General features: G+C 36.0%; 1 protein-coding gene across 1 annotated transcript in view; it reads left to right on the top strand.

The window, feature by feature from the left end:
• Positions 1–25,551, top strand: part of LOC140151445 (ubiquitin carboxyl-terminal hydrolase 43-like) — an 87,199-nt gene extending 61,648 nt beyond the window's left edge. The window contains exons 6-12 of the mRNA XM_072173794.1: positions 6,783–6,863; positions 13,626–13,755; positions 17,209–17,328; positions 19,211–19,451; positions 22,064–22,253; positions 23,431–23,665; positions 24,729–25,551. Coding sequence (XP_072029895.1) covers positions 6,783–6,863; positions 13,626–13,755; positions 17,209–17,328; positions 19,211–19,451; positions 22,064–22,253; positions 23,431–23,563 — 895 coding nt within the window. The 3' untranslated portion in view covers positions 23,564–23,665; positions 24,729–25,551. The remainder of the gene's footprint in view (positions 1–6,782; positions 6,864–13,625; positions 13,756–17,208; positions 17,329–19,210; positions 19,452–22,063; positions 22,254–23,430; positions 23,666–24,728) is intronic.
• The last annotated feature ends 233 nt before the right edge of the window (positions 25,552–25,784 follow it).

The raw sequence follows: 25,784 nt of genomic DNA, 5'->3' as shown, positions 1-25,784 counted from the left end.
AGTCAATTCCATAGATTTCATGTGTATTACAAATGAATGGAACATATAGGGTGTGTCAAATTTATTTTACTAACTCAATATAGCATGCATGGTAGGGACGACATGTTAGCAGGGCCGTATTTACCATTGGGCCAGAGGGGTCCTAAAAATTGTCCTGTGTATCTTCTCCTTAGCCCACAACAGCCTGTTTGGGACCAAAATATGGCAAAATTGTGCGCACTTCGCGCATATCATACTAGCTTCACATAGCAAATTTCATCTTCATTTTGGTCTAAAATGGTCCGAAATTAAAATTAATTTCGGCATAAATGTTCTAGTAGGATCGGAACAAAATATGCTTATCTTCCTCTAATTTGCAATGCTTCTGCCACCACTGTCGATTTTATAGAAGGCACCCAATTTGTAACCCAAACTGACCTCTTGCGTGCAGCACATGCCTTCCTCACGGTGAGTTTGGGGACTCCAAATTTTAGCCAGACCAAGGTAAATTCGGCCCTGCCTTTTAGCAGCTACTTAATCAGTGCTTATTTCATTTTCTCTTTGCTTGGGGCCCTTGAACCCCGGGGCCCATGGACTTAAATCCACCATGTCCCCCGCTTGCTACGTCCCTGCTACAAAGCATGTCAAGTACACTTTTATATATTCTAGGATAATTGTAAGAATTACAGAGAATTCTTTTTTCATTTTTAAAATTACACTATTTTTATTCCATTTTTATTACTTCAAACATACGCTACATTGAAGAAATGCATTAACCGCATAGCTTCTTCCATGCTCCGACTAATTAGGAGTATTAAGTGACTGCTATAATTAATTTAAGTCCCTGATTAATGGAAACGGTTGTGACTCTTTTGAAGAAATTAATATTATTTTCCCCATATGCTCCCCCCCCCCCAAATATGCTCCCCCCTCCCTCTGAACATATCCTGGTTACGCTACTGTATCAGCTGGACAAAGGTGGGATAGAGGGCAATGATACATTGATTATCATGTTACTCTTATTTTCTCTTATGTTCATGATATTCGCAATTTAATTCCATTGTTTTCTTCTTTGTTGCATGATTTTGCCAATTAGATTTTCAATAGGCCTATATTTCAAGGGTTCGATTTAGCATTAATTTTAGGCTGCAGTTTCTTGCTTATTTTATCTTCAATATTTTCTCAATATATACGCATGCCAGCGCCATCCGCACTACGGTGTTTTGATGTTTTCAGATTATTGGTTTATTCCTTTTAATATATGTTTCCTAATGTTCATTTGAACTTGTTTTTCTTCAAAGTTGAAATGTTTCTACCGTTCCTAATATGTTTTTTTTTTCATTTAAGAGAAAAGAAGTGTTTAAAAGAAGTGTTTAAAATTTATTGGGAAATGTCTATATAGCCTGTGCTGTGTTTCAACCAAATATACTCACATTATTTAAACATAAATATATAGAGAGCCAATAAAATACAGCGTAAAGCCGAATGATGCAAATCCGCGATTGTGCAACTTTTGATGCTTTTCACCTTTGGACAATTCTTTGTTCAATAGAGGCATCAAAAATAAAACTATGTGGTTATGCACCGACTAAAAAACGGGGTCAACATTTTGTTCTGTTTGCAGTAGCGTAGCTAAGGGTGGGGACAGGGAGAAGAGTGCCCCCTGACAAAAATGAAAGAAAAAAAATTAAAGAGAAGTGAGAGAGCAAGAAAGAAAAGAAAAAAGAAAGAAAGAAATGGCGCAAGGAGCATGTTTTCCACTAAAATTCACCCCGATCATGAGCATGTTAAATAACTCTTGTTAGGAGAAATAGGGCAGACAAATTCATATTATTTGTAATGTTTGCAATGCAGAAGAGCTCAGAAGTGTGTCTCTTTTCTGTTAACACAGGTCGTGTATATAGTACATTAAAACATACACTTTGTTTAGAATTGAATTCTCAAATCCCCAAAAATCAGGGTATAACAATGTAGTCTGTAGAAAGAAAGTACTAAATTTGCTTATTTTATGGCAACACTGCAGTTGCCATAGCTTATTGTTGAATGAGTTGAAAGGCCTGCTACATCAATATTCAGAAGTATAATCCAAGTGATTATACTTTTATCATTTGGTTTTAGACTTATAAATATGTGCCAATTACTAGTTATTTGACTAAAATACCTTAAAATGCAGTTTTTGAATACTGGCAACACTTTAAATATCAAAATAGAAATTGAGTTTGTTTAATATGTAATATCTAAATCCAAAACATTCAATTGTGAGATAACATGATGCACAAACATAATAAATATGTTCAGTATTACTTAAATACAGGGGAAAAACACTCCCAGTCAAATTTAGCCCTTTTCAACAAATGTGTTATTTTCTGGCAACACCGCTTTACTGATATAATCCCCAAGCAATTTATATCAATTTTGAATGGGGCATGGTCTGCTTTGTTCACAACCACAATTGCAATATTCTGGGAGTCATGGCCAATAGTTTTTTGCACCTCAAAAATAGGTCAAAATTGTCACTTTTTCAAAAGGGCAAAACTATAAGTGTTGTCAGGTCAAAAAAAGATACAACCGAACATCACATGAATAATTTTTATTTTTTGTTGGAAAGTAGAAAGATGGTCCATTGTAAGGATCTAATTAAATTTTTTCTATCTTCTCGAATAATGGAGCTATGGCCCGTTCTTTATTAGGCAAATTTCAGCATTTTCAGCCTGAAATGAGCTAAAATCACCTAAAATACATTTCGGGTCGTTACCATGGCAACGGGTAACATATGAGCGAGCAAAGTGGATTTTTACAATCTACACCCAAAGCCCTTTCGACCAACACCATAAAAAAATTTTGACCTTGGCCAACCATGTATGATAGTTAGGTGGGGTCCCTCTTAATTACTCATTTGTTAATTTAATTTGTTCATTCATTCATTCATTCATTCATTCATCTATTTATATTTATCCTTTTGATTGGATTTCTTTGGGTTTTGACAACCGTGGATAACCCAAGGAAGCCTCTATTGAAGCTTATTTCCATTGGGGTCCATTTGAACACCGGACGGGTTGGGAACAGGCAGGTTTTCAAAACTAGCTGCAAAATACATGTACAGGTATGGCTCTAAATGAACTGAATTTAATCTACAGATGTTGGCAATTACAGATAATTTTATAATTTTTTTCCTCAAGTCAATATCCCAGCAAATCTCCACCACTGGGAATTGAACCGGGGGACCTCATGCACTAAGGGCAAGTATCCTAACCATTAGGCCACACTCTCTCAGCTGGTGATGATGCAATTGCTGCTGTGACAAATATACTCAGCATTGCTGATGCTGATGATGACAATGTCAGTGGGTGTAACATCAACTTGCAAAAGTGATGATGATGGTGATGATGATGAGAAGGGGTAGGGCAAGGTTGACCATGACCATGACACTGATTGTAAAAATCAATTACTGCTGGCACTGCTGCCAAAACAAATTTGAAATACAATTAACATATTATTATTGAACTCCTAGGCTACTGATGCTAGTTTTGTTCACAGAGCTTCATGGTAGAGTCAAATATCAAATTTGGTTGGGACAGGATTTGCAGCATGTACCTTCTCTTTCCAAAGGAAAGAGTGCTCTCATACCCTAATCAGAATGAGCCATAGAGGGGGGATCTGATTTGAGTCTGTAGTATGTTAACAAGTAGACTCAGAGCCCATACTCAAAAGATGAGTGCACTACTTTGCCTACCTTTTGCTAAGATTGAGAACCTTGTTTTTTCAGGAAAAGAAAGTGGCACAGCATTTGTACCAATGTGTATAAGGTTAACTCAACATTCTGAGAGAACAGTGCATTGCAGAAAATACTCAGCTATGGTGCACCAAGTTCCTCTTATCCTATTTTGTGTTGGGTTGTACCATTCATGTCTTTGGGGGAGATATTCTTACATAAATATTATGATAGTAAAGAGTAACAAATGAAGCCCCCAAGTACCTACCTCTTTGACTCTCCAGTTATGGCCTTTCATTGCAAAAGGGGACAAGTTCTTGAAAAGTGGAATTCTTGTGCTCATGTAATTATTACATGCATGTTTTACTTCCATGTAAAATTCTTAAGCTTGGTTCTTTCAATTTCTTAATCTGTCTGAATCTGCATTTTCTTCTCTCTCTCTCTCTTGCCCTTTATTTTCTCCCTCTGTGCTTTTCTACCCATTATATTTCATTTTCTTGTTCTTTTTCACTTTGCTTCCTCTTTCTCCTACTCTCATTCTTTTTCTCTCTCTCTTTCTCTCTACCTCGCTAAACCGTAATAGTGGGGACATGGCCAAAAATTTGCAAAAACATTTGGTCCCCAGAACATACTAACCATAGGTCCTAGAGTTTTTTGGATGTCTCTAGTCGATAGAGTGCCCCTATTTCTATTTGATTTATCCCTCTCTCACCCCTGATATATGCTTTCTTAAGAAGTTCAGAGACCACATTTAGTGCAGTCTAGTACCTTTCACCTACTTTCTGCAGCCATCTACAATCTCTCGCTCACTCTCTATACACGTAAAACAACAGGATACGTGGGGACCCCTAACTATAGTCCCCAGTCTTTAAAACGGTGTTTTCTCATTTCTCTGGCATACCATAATTGTGGGGACTTTGTGATGTCCCCATTTTGTAAAAAGGACCCCACTAATACAGTGGGAAGCACCAGGCATATCCCCACAATTACAGTTGGATGAGAGCTCTCTTTCTTCCTTTCCTCTCTCTTGTACCTCTATCACTCTCTCTTTCTCTCTCCCTCTCTCTCTCTCTTACACACACGGATGAAAACCACACCCACCCATCACCCCTATCTACATAATCACCAGCAAAATTATATGGCAGTACACTTGACCATTTTATTTTATCACCTTAATGTGGACATATAAGTAGACAGTTAGGGTTGTGACCACCGAGTGTGGACTCTACTTGCACCTTCAACTCGCATACAGTGTTTATAATGCATTTTTATGCTGTTTACGATCTAGTAACATTGTTCAGAACTCAGGGATGTCGGCATTTCCTGTGTGTCTGCAGTTGCACAGATATATTGTGTTTTGCCAGTGTATACAAATGCCGATACACCCACACATATCTCCTCCCCCATAACCCACGCACACATACCTGCATGCCCTCAACTGGGGACATCCCCAGTTGGTGATGACTTAACACATCTGTTAAGTGTAGTTCCCTAATTGCATGTGTGTGTGTGTCAAACATCCTCAGTTGATAGGCAAAAGTTCACAAATGAGACCATTTGCAAGCCAACTGGGGATATTACCCCTATACCCTTTCTAAGTGTTTTAACACACACAAACAGACCCAGTTGCATAACTTTAAAACACTGAATGGAACCAGGGATATCCCCCCATTTGACTGTGTACCCCCAAATTTGTCTCGTTCATATCCCTGGTTGAATAGAGAAAACAAGTACACTTTCACTCACTCTTGGTCTCTTTCAGCACGAATTGATCACTCCCTGAGCCTCAGTATCTTGAAATAATTCAAAGATACATCTCTTTGCCAAAAAAAGAACTGTTACTATGGCATCTAACCGCAGAGCATAAGTGTGAGTAGCAAGGTTCTCTTAGGGCTTACATTTGAAGAAACTGCTTGACTAAATTGAGATAAACATGATTCAGTACAACTCCCTTAGGTGCTTGCACAAATACCAGTATATCTACCTGTATTCACTAGGCAGGTTGGTTGACCTGTGTTTTGTGTTAAATGCCACATTATGTGACCTATTCTTTTAGTGATTTGAAGTGAGACTTGTACTTGGATGATATTTGGCTCTTGCTATTTTGATATCATGGTTCTTTGATCACAATTTTGTTTTGTGTCTGCTTATTTGTAGGAATACAAACATGTATATATTTCCCCTACAGTAAGAAGTATTCAATTTCCCTACCAGTAAGAAGTATTCAATTTATATTAAACATGTATGTTTTTCTATGTGAATGTTTTACACAGGCAGGCATATTTGTAGGTTCAGATGAAGATTTTTATATAAGTTATTATATTTCTTAAAAATAGTCATTGTTTCCAAACAGTAGTTGGATATTGGATTCTTACGCTCACTGTGATGCAGTCATGGTGCATGTATGTGCTGTCTACAGTAGACAGCATAAACCATGTTATGAATTGGAGGTAAATCATGCTATATATACCATGATATCAAATCAAGAATATCTAGATAGCATTACAATAATAATGCAATCAATATAAAGTGTAAAGTATAAAATCACTGAATGTGCCTGCGATATGGGCAAGGGCTTAGCCAGCCAGCCGTGTGGGCCGTGATTTATGTAGCCACATTCAAAATAACATGGGCATTGGGCAATTTCCTATATCAAATGTCAATTTTTTATTCCAGAAAAAATTGGTAAAAATGAGGCTTCATATTGTCACAATATTACCAAAGAATAGATAGAAATTAGCCATAGATTGCACCAGAGGGCATCTAAAAATCAAAGGATCCTTAACTTAAACGGGCTCTGGACTCCGGGCGCAAGGACTTCACGCTGTATGCTTTAGCAACAACACCACATATATTACCAAAAAGTTACCCAACTTTTTTTACACACCCAATTCACTATATCTTCACTATAAGATCTTGGATATGGGTCCCCGCTATTTTGTCAACTTGATCTGAGGGCAGATTTTCCACCCTCCACAAATATATTACTTGTATGGACATCACCTGTGAATATTGTGTAACAACTCCTTTCTCTGCAGTAACAGTGGTTGTTTTTAATCAATTCATTTTGTTTTTTCATTTTCTTATTCAGAATGCTACAGACATCAAGAACTGGTGGAGGTCCTCCTCATATCAAAGCAATTGTAGAGTGGGAACATGATATCAGGTTTACGTAAGTAACTCCATCTTCTTAACCCTTACTCCCTTTCTGTGTTTTTTTTTTGTCCAAGTGGAAGGAGAGAAGGAAAGAAGGAAGGAAGATAGAAAGAAATGAAAAGAACTATGTTGTTTTCACTGGTGCAGTTTTAGAGCACCAACACGGAGCTCAAGCCAAGTTACACGCCCGACAGAAATTTTACAAGTCCAAATTTTTGTCAGAAATAATGCTAAAATAAATGTGATAGATGAAAGTCTTGTAAGTTTAATACATGTATCAGTTTAGTGTTAACCATTTAGATGTGAGACCTGTTTGTGACTTGTTCTTTATGAACAAGTTTCTTTTTTGACCTGGGGGAGTAGGGTTTGAAAACATTTCTTGAAGTATAGTGAATCCAGCATCTTTTGATGATAAATTAAGTTTATGGTACAAATGCGCAAAGCACAAAATTTTTTGCCATATTGAAGCTAAATTGTGAATTATGGTCCACTGATACCAAAATCTCCATTTTGATGTAGAAAAAGTCACTGGAGGCTATCATTATCCGAAAATATGTCTGAAATTGTTCAATAAATGTTACACAATTTCGCTATTTCTTGGAGATATGTATTCTATTCTAACAAATAATAAAATTAACCCAAAACTGTGCTAAAATAAACTTCATACTGAAAGATGAAAATTTGATATGCACTAATGTTTTTTTGTTACATGCATCTATTTTTCAGTCTGTCATAGTATATTTTTGGCTAACATTAACAAATTATATTATAAAATTAACCCAAAACTGCTCAAATTAAAGTTCTTACGAAAGATGAAAATTTAATATGCACTAATGTTTTGTAATATACATCTATTTTTAAGTCTGTCATAGTGTATTTTTGGCTAACAAATTATAAAATTAACCCAAAACTGCTCAAAATAAACTTCTTACGAAAGATGAAAATTTAATATGCACTAATGTTTTGTAACATGCATCTATTTTTAAGTCTGTCGTAGTATATTTATAGCATTATTTTCCACACCTGACAGTGATTTGTTGATTATACATTATCAAAAATCACATCAGCGGAATGCTGCAGCACTTTACACATGTCAAATTATAATATTTATTGGTAAAATATTTACAAAAATGTGCAATATTCAGAGTTCTGACCAGGTTCCATTTTTTAGATGTGCAGTATATATTGAATTTAATATAGTTGTCGCCATAGTTCAATAAACAACCAATCTTTACAATCATTTTGTTTTTGATGCAGCAAAATGTTTAAATATGGCAACAACACAAGTTCTTTTCCAAGATGGTGGCTATCTCTTTTGCATTCAAACCATGAAATTACAAATATGCAAAAAGAAGATATTTCACTTCATCACAAATGAGATTACTGGTCAAAATCTCCAGCGATAAGATCTTCATTTCTATATCAAATTTATTTTGTGCTATATCATATAGTAAAAATGACAAGGTAGATCAGATTGAGTGAGATTTTTTTCCTCTCCAAAGAGACGCGCATCCTCAGGGGGATTATCCAGACTATAGTGTGTTCGGCTTATAATTGGCCAAGACTCATAACATCATGGATTGATATAGAATCATTAAATTGGCATGCACACAATTGGGTGGAGCAGCTACCCTTGCTGTACATTGTGTAATTCTTTTGGTCGGGTCACAAAGGGGAAATAGCCTTGTAAACCAGTGTGCGCATGTGCAGTTCCCCTTTCTCGAGCTGGTTGCTATGTGCGCGCTTGTGCAAAGGGGATGAAGGGGACAATGTTCCCGGATGTCCGACCGAGTGAATGCATGACAGGAGTGTGCTTATTTGAATCTACAGGAATGTAAGTTGCAGGCTTGTAGCTAGAGAATTTTTAGTGCCAGGTGGTATTTTTCGTAAAATTGACAATATTATTGAAAATTGCCTAAATTTGGCCAAATTCTATGTGATTTTGCAATTTATGACACTTGAGTGCTGGGTGCTAGAGCATAAATTGTTTATCAGTGGTGGGCTCTAAATCTGAGTGCCGGGCTCTGCCGCCCGCCGTAGCTACATCTCTGGTTGTTTGGATTTTATTGATGTGCACAGTAAGAATAATCGCATAATTTTTGCCATTTATAAGTCAAACAAAGTATAGGTCTGGTCCACCTACATGTTCCATATCTAGATGTTTTAAATAGAAATTAAATCTCTTTAGGGGATAAGTCTGGGCATTTATGAGATAAAAAGAAAATGAACCTACACTACACTGTACTGTAATGGGATGGGATGAGATGAGACATGATGGGAGGGGAGAGAGAGAGGGGAATAAAAAAGGGGAATTTCAATAAATGGATAGACAGAATTTACTTATATAATGTCATACTTAACCTGTATGTGTGGATTTCATGCCAGGTTATTTAGTAGAAATACACATTGTATAAAATAGGTTGCAATGAATTGTGTATGTGTTGAAGTAGCTACAAGCAAGATATGTTACTTGAATGGAAATATGGTACAACTACAAATTGTATACATAAATATACTATCTTCTTGATTAAAAAAATGCTTTTTCTTAGCTGAAAAGAAAAAAATAAGAAACAAGCTATGTTTATAGCACTCTTGAGGACTGCTATCTCCTTTGTATGTAAAACAACCTTTATGCAAGAGGACCCACAAAATGAACTCTGTATGATGTACAGTAAATTATAGTGGTGATGCTATTGCAAATTGCATTCTTTGCCAATTACAATGTTAATCATGCAGCAGTTTACAAAGCATATTCACATCATTTTCCATATTTCGTCATTTATGTGCAAAAATAAAGAAAACATCATAAAATCAGATATCCAGATTGACTGGGGCCTAATTGATTAACAACAGTCTGTAAAGTATGCAAGGGGCATTGTAGGTTTGATGCAGTGCACTATTCATCACCAAGTTTTTTCTTTTCTTATGGTGTGCTTATGTGTCTCACCAAAAATCTAACTTAAAACAAATTAAGAATATCTTAGTAATATGTTATGTAAAATTTAATCAAAATAAAACGATTACAACCTTGTGCAGAAAAAAACCACAATGTACAAGTGGCATAGAGTGTTACAGAATTACCTGCCTGTGCAAATCATTAGCCCCTGAGTACAACATGGACTTGCATTATGTATACATGTCGCTATGAACACGGCAGAGTGCCGAATACGCAAAATTTCTGTTCTGAGTAAACAGCGTTTGAAAATCTTGGTACCATTCCATTGGTCCTTCTAAAAATTTAGAACATTCGTGAGCATTCATTTGAAGTTTATATTATAGAAGTGAATGTACACTAATTATTGGCAATACTTGCATGTTCTGAAATAATCGATATATCCCTCTAAACGCGCTTTTAACAGCTATTCGGCTTTATGCTGTATCCAAAATGTCTCAATCACTGCGCAGAGAGAGGTCGAATACGCATTCAACTACGTGTAAACCAAAGCACGCATTTATGATTTGGGGCATTTGTGTAGAAATTACTGGTTGTCCTAAGGCTATGTAGACTTAACTTGCTATATAAGTTATAAATAGTCATCCCTGTAATATTTAGCAAACACTCGAGGATTTTAAAGCAAAAATAACAATATTGGCCTATATTTTGCGCATGATTTTCCGGGATTTTTCCAATTTCACGGGCTCGCACTCACATTATTAAACCACAGCAATAGCATGTGGGAAATGTTTGTACTTATTTTGGTATCACTGGATAGAAGATACCTACAGCTATACGTTGGTATCAAATATATTAGTATAGGACATGGTCATATAGAAAATTCGGGGTTTCCCGCTATACAATACTATAGATCAACATGATTTGTACAGCTAAGTATACGATTCGTCTCTCTGTCGAATTCATTTATCGCACTCAGGCGCCGATTCGTCCAAATCAAAATTTCAATAGCTACGTCGATTGTGCAAGATTTACCATTAATTTTGGTGGAAATAAAAGATAACCTGAAATATAATCATAAGCATACAAAAACTGAATTTGCTCAACATTCTCGATTCGTCACTCTGCCGAATTCATAACGATGTAATTGTTGAACTATAAACTCAGTACAACTTAACCCCTTGACAACTATGGTCATTCTTACAGCCTGTCTGATTGGATGATTATGCGTTATCGGAATGACCAACGAAAATACAGCTTCTATATTTTTAAGCTCAATCTTTTTCAGCCGTGCAAGTGAGTTTTACCACATTCGTGATTGGCTCAATAAATCAGATATAGCCTTCTTGTAGCCAATCAGCAGGGAGGTTTCATGGGGCTAATATGTAGAGCTGCATACTTTTCTTTTCAGACTAGTGTTGTCTTAAATTATTATGCACAGTCCTTAGATGTTGGGGAATTAGAAGTAAGAAAATGGAAATACAGGAATAAAGGAAATAAAAGCCTATACATAACAAAACAAGAAACAAAGCAAAAGAAGAACATGAAGAAAAAATAAATGAGAACTGCCTGTGATAGGCTAGAAAATCTATGGAAACAAATGTGACTTTAGAACCCTCTTGAAAATACCCACTGATTGTGATTCCCTGATACCAATTGGCAGTCTATTCCAGGTGCGAGGCGCAACATAAGAGAAGGTCCTGCGTTCAGCTGACATGAGTGTTTTGATTGTGTTGTGCTCTGTCAGGAGGGTGGTATCAGCAGCAGAACGCAGGCCTGCACGCGCAGGGCAGTGCAGGAAAACACAATCAGACAGGTACTCAGGCACACTCTTGGTGAGGCATTTAAACACAGTGACTAAAACATTGAAATTGATGCGCTCTTCAACAGGGAGCCAGGGCAACTGATTTAAATACGGTGTGGCATGATCATATTTGAGGGCTTTACATATCAGCTTTGCAGCCCAATTCTTGGACATGAGCAATTTTGGAGTGCAAAACTTACATGATATAAGTATCTAATGAGTTTTAAAATGATAGGCAGACTTTACTAGAATGAAGAAAAAAGATGTCCTGTTTTTCACATCCTTGCTATCAGTACTTGCAATCAAAATGAACAAAATCTTAAACCGTCATCTTCTCAGATCAGCATATTATATTTATATTAATTAATAATTTCTGATACTTATTTTTGTGGAACAAATTAAACAAACTAAAAAATAAAATTACGTATCAAAAAATACACCAAAGAAACAAACTTCAAATGCTATATTTTACAGCATTAAAGTGGACTTCAATGAAAATATAAATTATACTTGATGAAAACCAACAGAGTGGGTAGGCACTACTCATATAATACTGTGTGGTAATATTTATAATGTAATTAATACTCCTCTTCATGAACGATGCCTGCCAGAAACATTCAATCATGCTTGCCAAACTCAAGTGTGTATTTTACATTAATAATGTCACCAATTCATTAGACGTTGAGTAATATAATATGCTGCGGTATGTTTCAATACTGGTGTATAGCCATTTGCTTCAGTTCATATTTAAGTCCCAACATATTTTGAGTTCAAATGTGGCTGTAAGAAGCAGGGTTAAAAGCAAATGGTGATATTCTTACGGAATTTTTACATGATCTCATAAGAAGATGACTAACAGATGTGAGAATTCCAGAATAATCTCTTTATTGTTTTGCTACTGAAGATAAGAAATAGTAATATGCTGTCTGTGGTATATAGAATTTGCTGTCTCAGCAAACTAGTAATTTGATGTATAGCGCTTACTGCCATGAGTAGAAAGCAATTCCAATATCAGTCTATCTTCAGTACAAAAAGAATTTGCTATCTTCAGTAGATAACATTTGCTATCTTCAGTAGATAGCATTTACTATCTTCAGTAGATAGCAGTTGCTATCTTCAGTAGATAGCATTTGCGCTCTTCAGTAGGAAGCAGTTGCTATCTTCAGTAGTAGATAGCATTTGCTATCTTCAGTAGATAGCATTTGTTATCTTCAGTAGATAGCATTTGTTATCTTCAGTAGATAGAATTTGCTATCTTCAGTAGATAACATTTGCTATCTTCAGTAGATAACACTTGCTGTCTTCAGTAGATAACACTTGCTGTCTTCAGTAGATAGCATTTGCTCTCTTCAGTAGGAAGCAGTTGCTATCTTCAGTAGTAGATAACATTTGCTATCTTCAGTAGATAGCATTTGTTATCTTCAGTAGATAGCATTTGCTATCTTCAGTAGATAACATTTGCTATCTTCAGTAGATAACACTTGCTGTCTTCAGTAGATAACATTTGCTATCTTCAGTAGATAGCATTTGCTATATTCAGTTGATAGCATTTGCTATCTTCAGTAGATAACATTTGCTATCTTCAGTAGATAGCATTTGCTATCTTCAGTAGATAGCATTTGCTATCTTCAGTAGATAGCATTTGCTATCTTCAGTAGGAAGCAGTTGGTAACTTAAGTAGATAGCATTTGCTATCTTCAGTAGATAGGATCTGCTATCTTCAGTAGATAGCATTTGCTATCTTCAGTAGATAGCATTAGTTATCTTCAGTAGATAGCATTTGCTATCTTCAGTAGATAGTACTTGCTGTTTTTAGGAGATAACATTTGCTATCTTCGGTAGATAGCATTTGTTATATTCGGTAGATAGCATTTGCTATCTTCAGTAGATAGCAAATGCTATCTTCAATAGATAGCATTTGCTGTCTTCAGTAGAAAGCATAAATTGCTGTCTTCAGTAGATAGCATTTGCTGTCTTCAGTAGATAGCATAATATTTAAATATCAGGTAATATAAAGGTCATGAAAATGTTTTTGATACATCATTGTAAAATAATTTGGGCAAACATTTTTTCTTTCTTTTTTTTACTCAGAGGGTGCTAAGTATTTATATAGAAGAAGATGAGAGTGTAGCAAGAGAGCGGCTGGCTCATCAACAACCAATCAGAGCATCGCTACCAGATTGCATTGACCTCTACACGCAAGAGGAGAGGGTAAGTTGTAATATCAGCACTATTGATTGGTTCGTACTAAATTTGTATTACCCAATCAGAGCAGCTGTAAGATTCCAAAGTTTTGCTCTCACCAATCTGCACACACTAGAGAGTATTTTCATACTGTGATGGTTTTTATGAGCTTGTCAACTAAATACAAGTTACAGTGCATGTATTCAAATCAACTTAATTTTCTTTATTTGTTGAATCTTTTAAAAACAGCTGACCAGACTAAAAGATCCCACAGTATCTGAGACTGCATCATAGACTTATTTCTTGATGTATTCCATGCATATGTAAATTTCATACCACTATAAGTACAGTGGTTCTAATGTTGAATGGATGGATTTTTTCTTGTTAGAGGCAGATTTGTGTTTTCTTCTATTTCAGGAGGCACGTGTTATATTACACACTGATATGGGAGACTCAAATTCGTCGCCCGCAAGACATAGTGGCGTATCACGAAAATGGCCATTTTGAGAGAATAGCATCTGAAGTTTTTGCAACTTTTAACCGTTTGTCATACATTGCCTCGATTAAAATGTCCCCTTTTCTTGAATGGATATGAAAATATAAATATTTAAGTTACATTTAATGTACAAAATACATTGTTGTCATTCACCAATTAATTGTAATTAGTCATTAAACTTATACGCCAGTATGTCAAATTTTTTGAAAAATTATTCTCCATTCAAAATTGACATACGACACGTGATACGCCAGTATGTCGAATAATAGTTGAATTCATATCCATATTGGCCACACAGCCGCGATATACCAAAATAGTGGTGTATGTCACATATTTGCGACATAGTGGCGTATGTCACTGATACACGCCACTATGTCGCCCAAAACAAGGGGAATGTTGTACACAATAATTCCATTGAGTGAGATACGCCAAACCTAATTAGTGATAATACTTTATTAATTAATATCATGCATGTCTTGAAAGTTTGTCAGAATGTAGAGCTTTATACATAGATTATGAAACTGATCTTAACTCATTTGGTCAAAAATGGCTGATACGCCACTATGTCTTGGGGGCTATTTAATTGATATAAAGCATCCATTAGTTCATCATGTTGGAATATTTTGATGTTCAATAATACAATGATGTATAATGATGTTAAACATGTTTACCTTGACCATGTTGACATCAAAATACTTAATTGTAAGAAGATCATGATATGCCATATTTAAGCATCTCTCCCATTTCACAAATGACCTGAATGACTCCAGGGGATAGCTAGTAAAAACCTGTATAGAATATATTGCTATGTTTCTATTGGCAAAATTAATAGTGGCAACCCATACTTCTCAAAGTAGGAGATAATAGAGTCTGGATGACAAGATTTATTCTCATCATACTATTACCCGGCCTTTAGTAGTTACCCTCATTGTGTCGTAGAGAGGAGAAGATTGAGAACAATGAGACATGCAGTGATGGGTCTGTGTGATGTCTGGTGGATGTGCCCTGACAGTATGCATGTATTGGCAAGTTAGTTGACCCAGTCCTGGTTCTGTTGATTTCTTGATGTAGTTGAAGGCGTGCCACTCAGTATTAAAGTCATGCCATATTGTGTGTTATGTAATACTGCAAGATTAGGATTACATAAAGAAGTTGATGCCAGGTTTACATGTTCTAATGGGTTATTTCAGAGAAACCTTGCCCTAAATTTGAAAACATTGGAACATAGAAACTGACCCTAGATATGCATAGTTACTTAAAAAATAAATGATAATGCCAAATCATTTACACCCAAATAATGTGTCCATCGCAGTAAAATCATAAATAAAGGGCGAGGCACAGCTGAACCTGTTATTTAAATTTTCACTGCTGAGGACACATTACTTGGGTGTAAAGGACAAGGCAGCAACCTTCAATTCTTACCGCAAAAATAGTTTTAATTTAAACTAAAGAGAAAATATACATTTAGTATATTATTATTTGTTTACATCATGGTAAACTGCGTAAGCATATCCACAGCACTACTGACAGCGTGGAAAATGGTACTCGTAACCTCGGGTAGTAATGCTTTGTAGAGAATGTACACAATATATACTGTGTTTGATAAGGGCACATTATTTCAAATATAGGTCAAATCACAGCGTGTGATGAATAATAGATGGTGGAGGTATTTTATATAATACAAATTAAAGAAGGTAGCAGAGAAAATTGGAACAAAATAATCCAGTTGCAAAATTGGAAAAGTTGGCAATAGGCAATATACAAGCACATTGAAAGGTTTGATTTGCACATTATCCACTGTAGATTTCAGAAAAGAAAGGCACGCTCTTGCTCAGATTGACTCGCAAGCCCTAGTAATGAGCGACATAGTTGGGGATTTGTATTTCTTTTCATGAGTGTCGCTTTTTGCAGAAAGGAGCTTTGCCGTATAATCGGCCAATCAGATTGTCATGTTGTTATGAGTGTGGGATGATTGAATCAGCCAATCAGAAGCCCTTTTCCGTGTTTACACTGTGTATGCTCGATACGGACTAGAGAGTGTCGTTCTTCTCTGAAAGCTAGTATAATGCCAAGCCTCCAAATCACTGTTATTTAACAATATGACGTAAAAATGAAATTTCACATTTATATGGAGCTTCTCCATTCTCCAAATACAATTGTACTTTATGCTATTGTAATCATGTAAGTTCCCTTAGCAAGAAACCTAATTTCTTACAATAGAGACATGCCCTGTTAGTTGGAATGTGATGTAACATATTCATATCTGATGGCAAATGTTTGCTATGACAATGTTACTCTTAATATAATGAAGAGAACTGCACTCTGTAGTGATTTTTGTGATGTGGGGGTGTACGCACATGTGTAATCAAACCATAGGATGAAGCTTGTTTTCACACCTGTAACCATGCACCCACATATTTGTACAGTGTCCATATCCATTGTTAAGTTAGACAGGTTGTGCAGCTCTTGTAACAAGACAAGTATGTGGGTGATTTGTTTATAATCAACTCATCAAGTATCAAAAGAGTGTGAATAATTCAGTATTAAAAGGTGCAAGGACGATTCTAGAATTCTGAGAGTTGTAGCAAGTACAGAAGATTCTTCGGTCAGTAACCTTTTTGTCCTTCAAGCCCTCTCCCGTAATGCGTTTGTTTATTTTTGAATAGATATGTTTTGTTGTCTTTGGCTGGATTGTAATATTTTTATGAAAATAAATATGATTGTATAAATTTGGTCATGGTTTTGAAAATAGTGCATAGCATTTTCAGGGTTCAATGCAAAAACTGCTATTCAACTGCCAAATCATATACCCCCGGTATAGCATTTTGTAGTAATTTTGCTGTGGTACCAGCTAAAATAGTCCCTGAAAATGGCATACCACTGATTTCTCAAAGCTGATATTGCTGTGGCAATTCAAAAGTTGAGTGTCAGGATGCTCTTTTAAGAAGTTTCTCATAATTGTATTGTCTTTTTGTTGTTCCTAGCTTGGTCCAGATAATGCATGGCACTGCCCATTCTGCAAGAGACTTCAACAAGGAACCAAGAAGCTGAGTCTTTGGTCTCTTCCAGATATCCTCATTATACACCTTAAAAGATTTAAGCAGGTAAGGAGTCATTATGAGGATGAAAATATCCAGAACCAGAACTGATGGGCCATTTCCAATATTGAAACATTCAGATATTATTATACCATTTCCCACCCTGATGTGGCAGTGACGTCAGCGCACAGAGGCAGCTGTTTCATGCACGCATCTGTGCTTTGAGTGAACACTACCGATTTGAACCTGCGTCCAATGATATGTGCACTGACGTCACTGCCACATGAGGGTGAAAAATGGCATAGATGAATCTGTCAGAAAAAATTTTTCAATCCTTCAGATAATTTTGTAATAGGACGTAGGACCCTTCTGGTACAGAGGTCATATTAGAAACTTCTGGCACAGTACAGAGGTTATATTCATGTACATGATTAATTGTAGACCTAGCTCACAAATACCTGTGTGGATATACAATGTATACTATGCAGCATGGTGTCTATGAAAGACTGTTCTGATAGAACTCTTCATATTGATGCTGATTCCCAAACCAAACAGGACTATATATAGTCTACATATCTACCTCGAGTCATCTGCACCAGCTTTGTTTCTTACGTGTACATACGCGCCACTTTAATCTCGCGCGTAAAAGTATGTACACACACCAAGTACCGCTAAGCTAACACCGAACACGCTGAACTTCTAAGCTAGTGCCGGTGACTCGAGGTAGATATATAAACTGTAGTTAATGCAATTGCCTAATAGGACAACTTCCATACACATTTTGTATTTCGTCACCCTCATAACAAAACTGCCTAAGTCATTATTACATGTTTCTCATTTGCAATTTTGATTTTCTGAGTAATAAACCCATAATTAATCAAAATTCCAGCCGCATTTTTCATTAACTTGTAGAATACATCAAAAGAGATGTATTCCACAAGTTAATGAAGAATGCGGTTCAAAATTTGATTAATTATGGGTTTATTACTCGGAAAATCAAAATTGCAAATGAGAAACATGTGATAATGACTTAGGCAGTTTTGTTATGAGGGTGACGATTTTGAAACTAGACATTTTCATTTTTGAAACATGAGAATATCCATTAATGTCTCATTGTGAACCCATTACCAGGGATAGGCGATTTTGCGAACGCTTTTTTCCGCGCAATTGGCTATTTTTTTTCCTATGGGCAGGGATACATGATTTGCACTGAAAAAAGAGTTCCGCACAATTCCGCGCAATTTGCTATTTTTTTCCGCGCAAATCGCCTGTCCCTGCCCATTACACATTCAATACATGATTTCTGCACCTGAAGCCTCATGTTCAATAATTAGTAAACAAGAATTGCAAGCATTCCTTTGTTTTAGATCAAAATGATAATAATATTCCTAAAGTTTTTAAAGGTGGCTGACCCAATTGACAACCATATCCCCCCACTTTACCCCATCAAAATGCAGATTTTGGTATCAGGTGAAAGCTCAAATTTTTCTCTAGCTCCAGTAAATATTAGGTCTGAAATATATGTATACTTTCCTATGGGCCAACACATACACATCTTTACTTCTAGAATTGAAATTGCTGGAGTACTTGAGGAAGCTAGTTCTATTAAAAAGGGAGTTAAGTCACATTGAGTGCGAGACTAATGTAGTTTCAATGCAAGGAGGTGGTTTTGTCCTTGCAGTTCTAATGCTCTACCACATTATTTTACTATGAAACTTGCACAGAGGGTGTAGATGATCCCCTTGTAGCAAAAACTAACTCTATATCCATTTTCATGATTTTGTGACTTAAACTCTTTTAGAACTAGCATCCTTGATTTAACTCAAAGTTTGGAATAAGAATGTTTGGATGATGGGCCTCAATGTGAGGTAGAAAACACTGTGTGCCACCTTTAAGAGCAATCATTCATATTTTAGAAACATATCCTTTTTTGTTTCTCAATTTTCAGGTTGGCAACACTCGGACCAAACTAAACACACTTGTTGAGTTTCCACTAAACAACTTGAACATGGAACAGTACATAGAAAGAAGGCAGCCTAGTCCCCAAGCTGCAACACTTGCTTCTCTTACAGGGTGGTCTCCATGGAGACAGAATCATAGAAGACGATCTAATAATGCAGTAGATTGTATGTATGATTTGTATGCTGTGTGCAATCATATGGGCAGTTTGAATGGAGGACATTATACTGGTGAGTAGAACTCATATTTCAACTTTAAATTTATTTACTAAAGTTTGTTCTGTTTATATAAGGCACAAATTATTCGGCTTTTGTTACTGTGCACGCCAATAAAGTCCCAACTCATACTCGCATAAATTCACATAAGCATGTGCCAGTCACACATTACGCAATGCACAGCTAGCGTAAGCACTGCGCCCAATTGCGTGCACGCCATTCATTTTCTATATCAATACACGGTGTTATGAGTCTTATTTTTTCGCCTTATATAAGCCAACAAACTTGTTTGTTTCTTTATTAACTTTGACCACCAGAGCTGAAGTTGCATTTGCAACAGTTTTACCAAGTGAAATATTGCACTTTATATGTTGGTTGCATAACATGAGCATTTAAAAGACACATAGCGCTTGGCACAGGTAATCATTCATTAACCATCTTCACACAGATGTCAACAGCAGGAGACGGGTTCCAATTGTTTTTAATTCCACAATTTTAGAATTGTAAATTTTCATGACCATATTTGGAATCAGCATGACAATTCATTAAAAGGAGTACTAACAAGTAGAGCCTAGTATTGGTTCAGTGGATCTTAAGATACCGGTTGATATTTTGAAAAATATCTCAAAACCTTTTAAGTTGAACCCTATGGCTATCACACAGAGCATTAAAATGTAGCACACATATACACTAAGAATGAGAGGTTTGCCGGGTGCTTGGCAAAACAATCTTGAGATTCACAAATTTCCCTTTTATATTTGACGCACAAACAGGTTCTGCTGGTCCAAATTCAATATAATGGCCAAAACAGACTTTCTACCTGCAAAAGAACTGAAATCTGTTTGATGTGGATCGTATAACAGCTGGATATTAGTCTGGTTCAGTGTTATCATGTAAATATCCCCTATGTTGAGATTGAGACTACAACACTAGTGCACCCAATTTAAGCCACTCACCCACATGTTATTTTCCAAGACTTGAACATACAGTGAATGTTATGACAACTATGTTTAAGACTGAGGTACTTGTTTAATTTGGAGGGAGAAGAGGACAAGTTACAAGTTGAAGCATTCAGTACTGAATATTAAACACATCAAAGTCTGTGTAGGTTACATCACACACAAAGACACATGAGGTAGTGCCCTGTATTTAATGCAATGGGTAAATGTGACTTGGTTGCCTCAACCAATTATTCAATGTTAGACATTTTTGTAATTATTTAAGAAAAAAATGGACACAGATAGGTATTTCTTACTGAAATATTTCATTACAAGTGGGATTTCTGAATCACACAAATCTATACAATGAATATGACACTTAAGTGAATGAAGCAATTAGAAATTGGAATTCTAGAAAGAATAGGGACAAAATGAATCAATCATCATGGGGTGGAGGTGAGGCCTATACTATTATTAGTTGTCAGCACCCTTGATGCAGGTAATACAAACTTTAAACAATATTTGGACTTAATCTAATTAAAACTGCTCTTTTCCCAGGCACATTTCCATGCCATTTTTATTCTTTATTAAAAAGTTAGCAAAAAATGAAAATGATATAGCTAGACTAAATGAAAAACTAACTTGTGAAGGTTTTAAAATCCAATGAAAATATATCAATTGAATACCTGAGTGGAAGAAGGGCCCAACTCCAATTTTTTACAAAAATGAGTAAGTCCAAGCATTTCATTGCCAGCAGATTGTGCTTTATTGTGTGTGAAAGATGAGCCAAAATCCACCATCCAAATAGTCTTCCAAGTATGCTTAATCGTGGTTTTCATGGAAGAAAGGCCCTTCTTCCACAAATATAAGGTTAAAGAGGAATTTTGTTCATCCACAAAATCTGCTTTTCACTACAATAAACTTTCTTGCTAACATATTACATGCTTCTACTTGTGCAATTAATGGATAATTACCAAATTTCTGTAGCTATTTATAACACATCTGCTTACGGAACTGGCACTTGCAGTATATTAGTGGAAGAAGGGCCCAACTCCAGCTCGTATTAAGACTTGTACCGTTGCCATGGAAACATCATATATAATTTCGAATACATGTAATATTGTATGTTCATGTATTAAAGGTCCCCTGAAGATGAAAACATTCTGCCTATAAAACATTTCCAAATGTTAAGTTTTTTCTTAATATCTCAAAAACAGTTTTGATGGAGTTGGGCCCTTCTTCCACTCAGGTATTCAATTCACAGAGAGTGTTCTTAAAGGGACAGATAGCGATGCTTGCACAGTATTTTTGTGGTACCTGGGAGCAAGCACATCAGATTGCATTCTGAATATGAGGAATGTCTTTCTGATATCAAATAATTTTGGTTTTTGAAATTCGCAGTATAATACAATTGCACAATTTATGGCAAAATATTTTAAAAATTTGACATTTAACAATCCTGGAGTAAAATTTATAAATCTAATGATATGTACTTAAATTGTATGTAGCTGGGAGGAAAACCGACCATCATTTGAAAATTTTGATCGTTCGTATTGAAGATATACAGGTCTTTTGGGAAGAAAATATGGTTCAAATGGTAAAAGAGAATAATTCGGGGTGGGCTTCATCAGAGGTCTTACTCCTTCAACAAGCTCTGATTTTATGTATCATTTTGCATTTTCATTTCAGCCTTTTGTAAGAATCCTACAGACAGCCTGTGGTATGATTTTGACGATGCCAAAGTAACTCCTTTCTGTGAAGATGCTGTGATAAGCAAGAGTGCATATATATTGTTTTATCATCGCAGAAATAATCCCAATGGTAGCAGTAGTTCTAGCAGCTCAACTAGCTCATCTACTTCAGATCACTGGGTATATAGGTATGTTTGCAAAGTTTTGACAGGGTCCGAATTTCGGCTAGAATCCGAGACTCAATTCTCATATTCAGATTTGCGTGAATCCTAGTTGATTCTCGCAAACTTGTAGTGTACACAGAAGCTGATTTGCAAGGGTCAAATGATTCCCACAAATTTATTCTGCAAGAATCAAGATTGATTCTCACACAGCAAAACAAAATTCTGACCCTGTTTTGAGGCCAGTATTAGTTAGCGAATCATGAAATGCAAAAAGGGAGTACTCTATGTTGGCTATATAGAGTGATCATCAGGGTGGCAGTTCTTCCTCCGGTAAATCCATATAACACCCTTTCTGAATATTAGGTCAATAGTGGAGTTCATGCTTCTCAAGCTTTTGTATCAACTTGGCCAAGATTGGAGCCTCCACTGCCATTTTGGATTTAGCCTTTGTTTAAAAGAGCACAAAATTAGCCTAGCACAAAAATCTTGTATTGAAGGATTGTATAGCTTTATTCAATGACCTGGTTAAATTCTCGATAGAGTCTTTACACTAGTCTACTCATGAATATTTGCCAACAAAGATACACTTTTCTCATGTAGGTTTGGGTTCAGGTGCTCTATGTTTGCCTGTCCCAACCCCCTGAAGGTGAGGCACCCAGGCTGTTTGATTTTGTTGGAATGACAAGGGCTTGGTATACTAAATGATCTCAATCATAGCACTGTTACTTACCAGTAACTCCTTTGATCATATATTTCTGACTACTATGTATAGGTATATTGGTGCTGTTTTATGACCAAAAAGATGTGGAGGACCATTGCATGTATGTAGCTCATCTTGCAATGAAATGAGAGCAAGTATGGTCAGATAATCTAAGTTAAGAGGTTGCAATTCCTTGCGCCAATGCTTACTTCTATGTATACACATTGCGCATCCACCAGCTCAATTAATCAGGAATGATTTGAAACCAGTCACAGTAAAGTGATTTTAACTTATTTAACTATATAGCATTTTTAACTTTGTGTTGAAGTTACGATGGTGTAAAAAATTATTTATTTATTCGGTATTTATTCAGGAAAATTCCATCAATACAAAATTCCATCAATTACAATCTTTCAATAGCTCTTTACACGGTCTAATATGTGTCTGTCATCTCTTTAATCATCCCTCATTATCTTTATTTGTTTATTTTATTTTGACCAGAATACCCTCTATGAAGAATGGACTGAATGGTTTAAATGGTATAAACCACTACGGCAGTCCAGATGATTCCCCAGTACTGCAACAGAATGGGTTTCATTTTCCCAATGGGTCTCTCACAATGACAAAGTATTAGGGGACACCAGCAGCCAACAGTACAAGCAATGGGTATGGAGACAAGAGAGTACTAAGGCTAAGATGAGAAGGCATGAGTCTAGGGAAGACTTCTCTGAGGATGGTAAGTGCAGCATTCATTCCATATATTTATCAATTTGTCACTCATCAGAGAACAAATGGGCTATTCCATTTCAAGTCCACACTACCCGTGTGGAAGATTTAGCTGAAGTCTTTCATAGAGGGAGCAAGAGTTTTGAATAGAATAGACAATTGGGTAACTTCCATTTGAAATACTCACAACAGTTGTGGAAGATATAGGTAAAGCCATAATACAGAGGGAGCATGGTTTTCAAAATGATTAACTCTGACCAATTACATTTGAAAAACATATCCCCCAGAAGATATTTCCAAAATCTTCTACAGAGGTAGTGTGGATTTTAAATGGAATAACCCAATATGATTTAAAGAAAATTTATGATGAGAGTGAAAGAATCACAGGAAATGCTATTCACAAAATCCCATAGGGAAGACCTTTGACCTTTGTGACCTGATGTCAGTCTGGTTATGTGCACTAAAATTTTGCGTACCTAATGAGCTTTACAAAAGTCTGACATTACCCTCTAAGATGGTTTGTTTAAGTTTGTTGTGATGATTAAAATCTCAGAACTCAGTGAAATAGCACGCCCTATGGTTAGTTTTTTCACCTTCAAACAAACAAACTCTCAAAAGTTAGGTTTGCTAAATTAGTACTGCCAACAAATAAACATGGTTGCATTGTGCTCTTCCCTATTGTGACAGAATTATAGTTCAATCACTAAGATACGTCTTTGCCTTGTTTGATTTTATGTTGTCTTACATATTGCAGTCAAAACACTAGATCCATTTTGAATAAGATCATACTAAGGCCTAAAAATCCGACAGACCTTGGAAATATGCCTAACCCTAGACCTTTTTTCTTATTTTTTTGCAAACAATTTTTAAAAATTAAATAAAAAAATAAAATTTAAAAAAAGTTCTGAAGCCTTTATCATATGCAATTTACAGCTTAAAATGTGTGTATAAAAATAAACAAAATAAAAAATTGCCGACCGACCTACCCTAATTTGTTTTTTATGTTACGCCAATCAAACTATTTTTAGGCCTAATTATACTTTATTCTTTACTTCTTCTTTGCTTGCTTTCAGAGGACACAGGAGGATTTGCACCTATAAATCGTCCCTTTGTGAGGGGCATCGTGTCCACCATGAGTGTCCGTTCTATGCTGCCACATCTAGCTCACCTGGGAATCAGTCAGGATAGTGACAATGAAAGTGTTATGACAGAGTCATGTGTATGAGACAATTCTATACACAATACATTTAGGTTGTTGGCAAATCTGGCAAGGTGGCATCGATGAGAACTTCATGATGAAGACCTGTGAGAAACTTGTCCTGTGGTTACATGAAGATTGGTTGGGAGTCAACGATGGCTTTCTCCATAAAAGTATCGCAAGAAGTGTTTGTGTGTGATACTGGTTCTTGAAGTAACTACTGCATTAATCAGTCTTAGTATGTATACATTGTATAGGAACATTGATACGGGTGTGGATTGTGTAAGACTGGTTTGTTGAACCAACTACAGCTCACCTGGAAGAAGCTATAATTCACATTCATATGTGAGGCTGTTTGATGATGGCATAGATGCTGCAACATGTCAGGATGACAACTTCACTGCCAACGGGACTGCCAATTCATGCTGGTCATGTCTTGTTATCAGAAAAAAGGGTAATTGTCACAAAGAAAGCTTGTAGTATAGTAACAGGGTTGAACCTGCTACACAGTGGATAGGTTTATTTTTATAAGAAAAATGATGGTATTAAAAGTGTGTTGATGTAAAAATGTAATTGAACAGAGTTTTATGATATAATACAGGTTTAAATGTATAGAAATTGTTTGTTGTAAGAAAAAATTGCATATTCATTAGCACTGTCTGGCTATTTAAATATATTCCTGAGATTTGTATTCATACCATATCCAATGTCATAGACCATTTGATAAAAAAATAATTGTATGTGATTGAAATGTTGAAAACACTTTGTGCAAGTAGGCCTTACAGGGTATATATAATTGCAAAATGAAGTGAATTGTAAGTGTATACATGTTGATGAGTGAATGCAAGAATTGCCAAAGATCTTCCACCTGCTTCACATCCCAGTGTTACAGCTCTTGCAATGTAACTGTTAATTGTTTGCAAGGAGCACA

Source organism: Amphiura filiformis, chromosome 4 (genome assembly GCF_039555335.1).
Source record: "Amphiura filiformis chromosome 4, Afil_fr2py, whole genome shotgun sequence".
NCBI lineage: Eukaryota > Metazoa > Echinodermata > Ophiuroidea > Amphilepidida > Amphiuridae > Amphiura > Amphiura filiformis.
The sequence above is the reverse complement of the archived record's forward strand: the minus strand, read 5'-3'. Positions and strand labels throughout refer to the sequence as shown.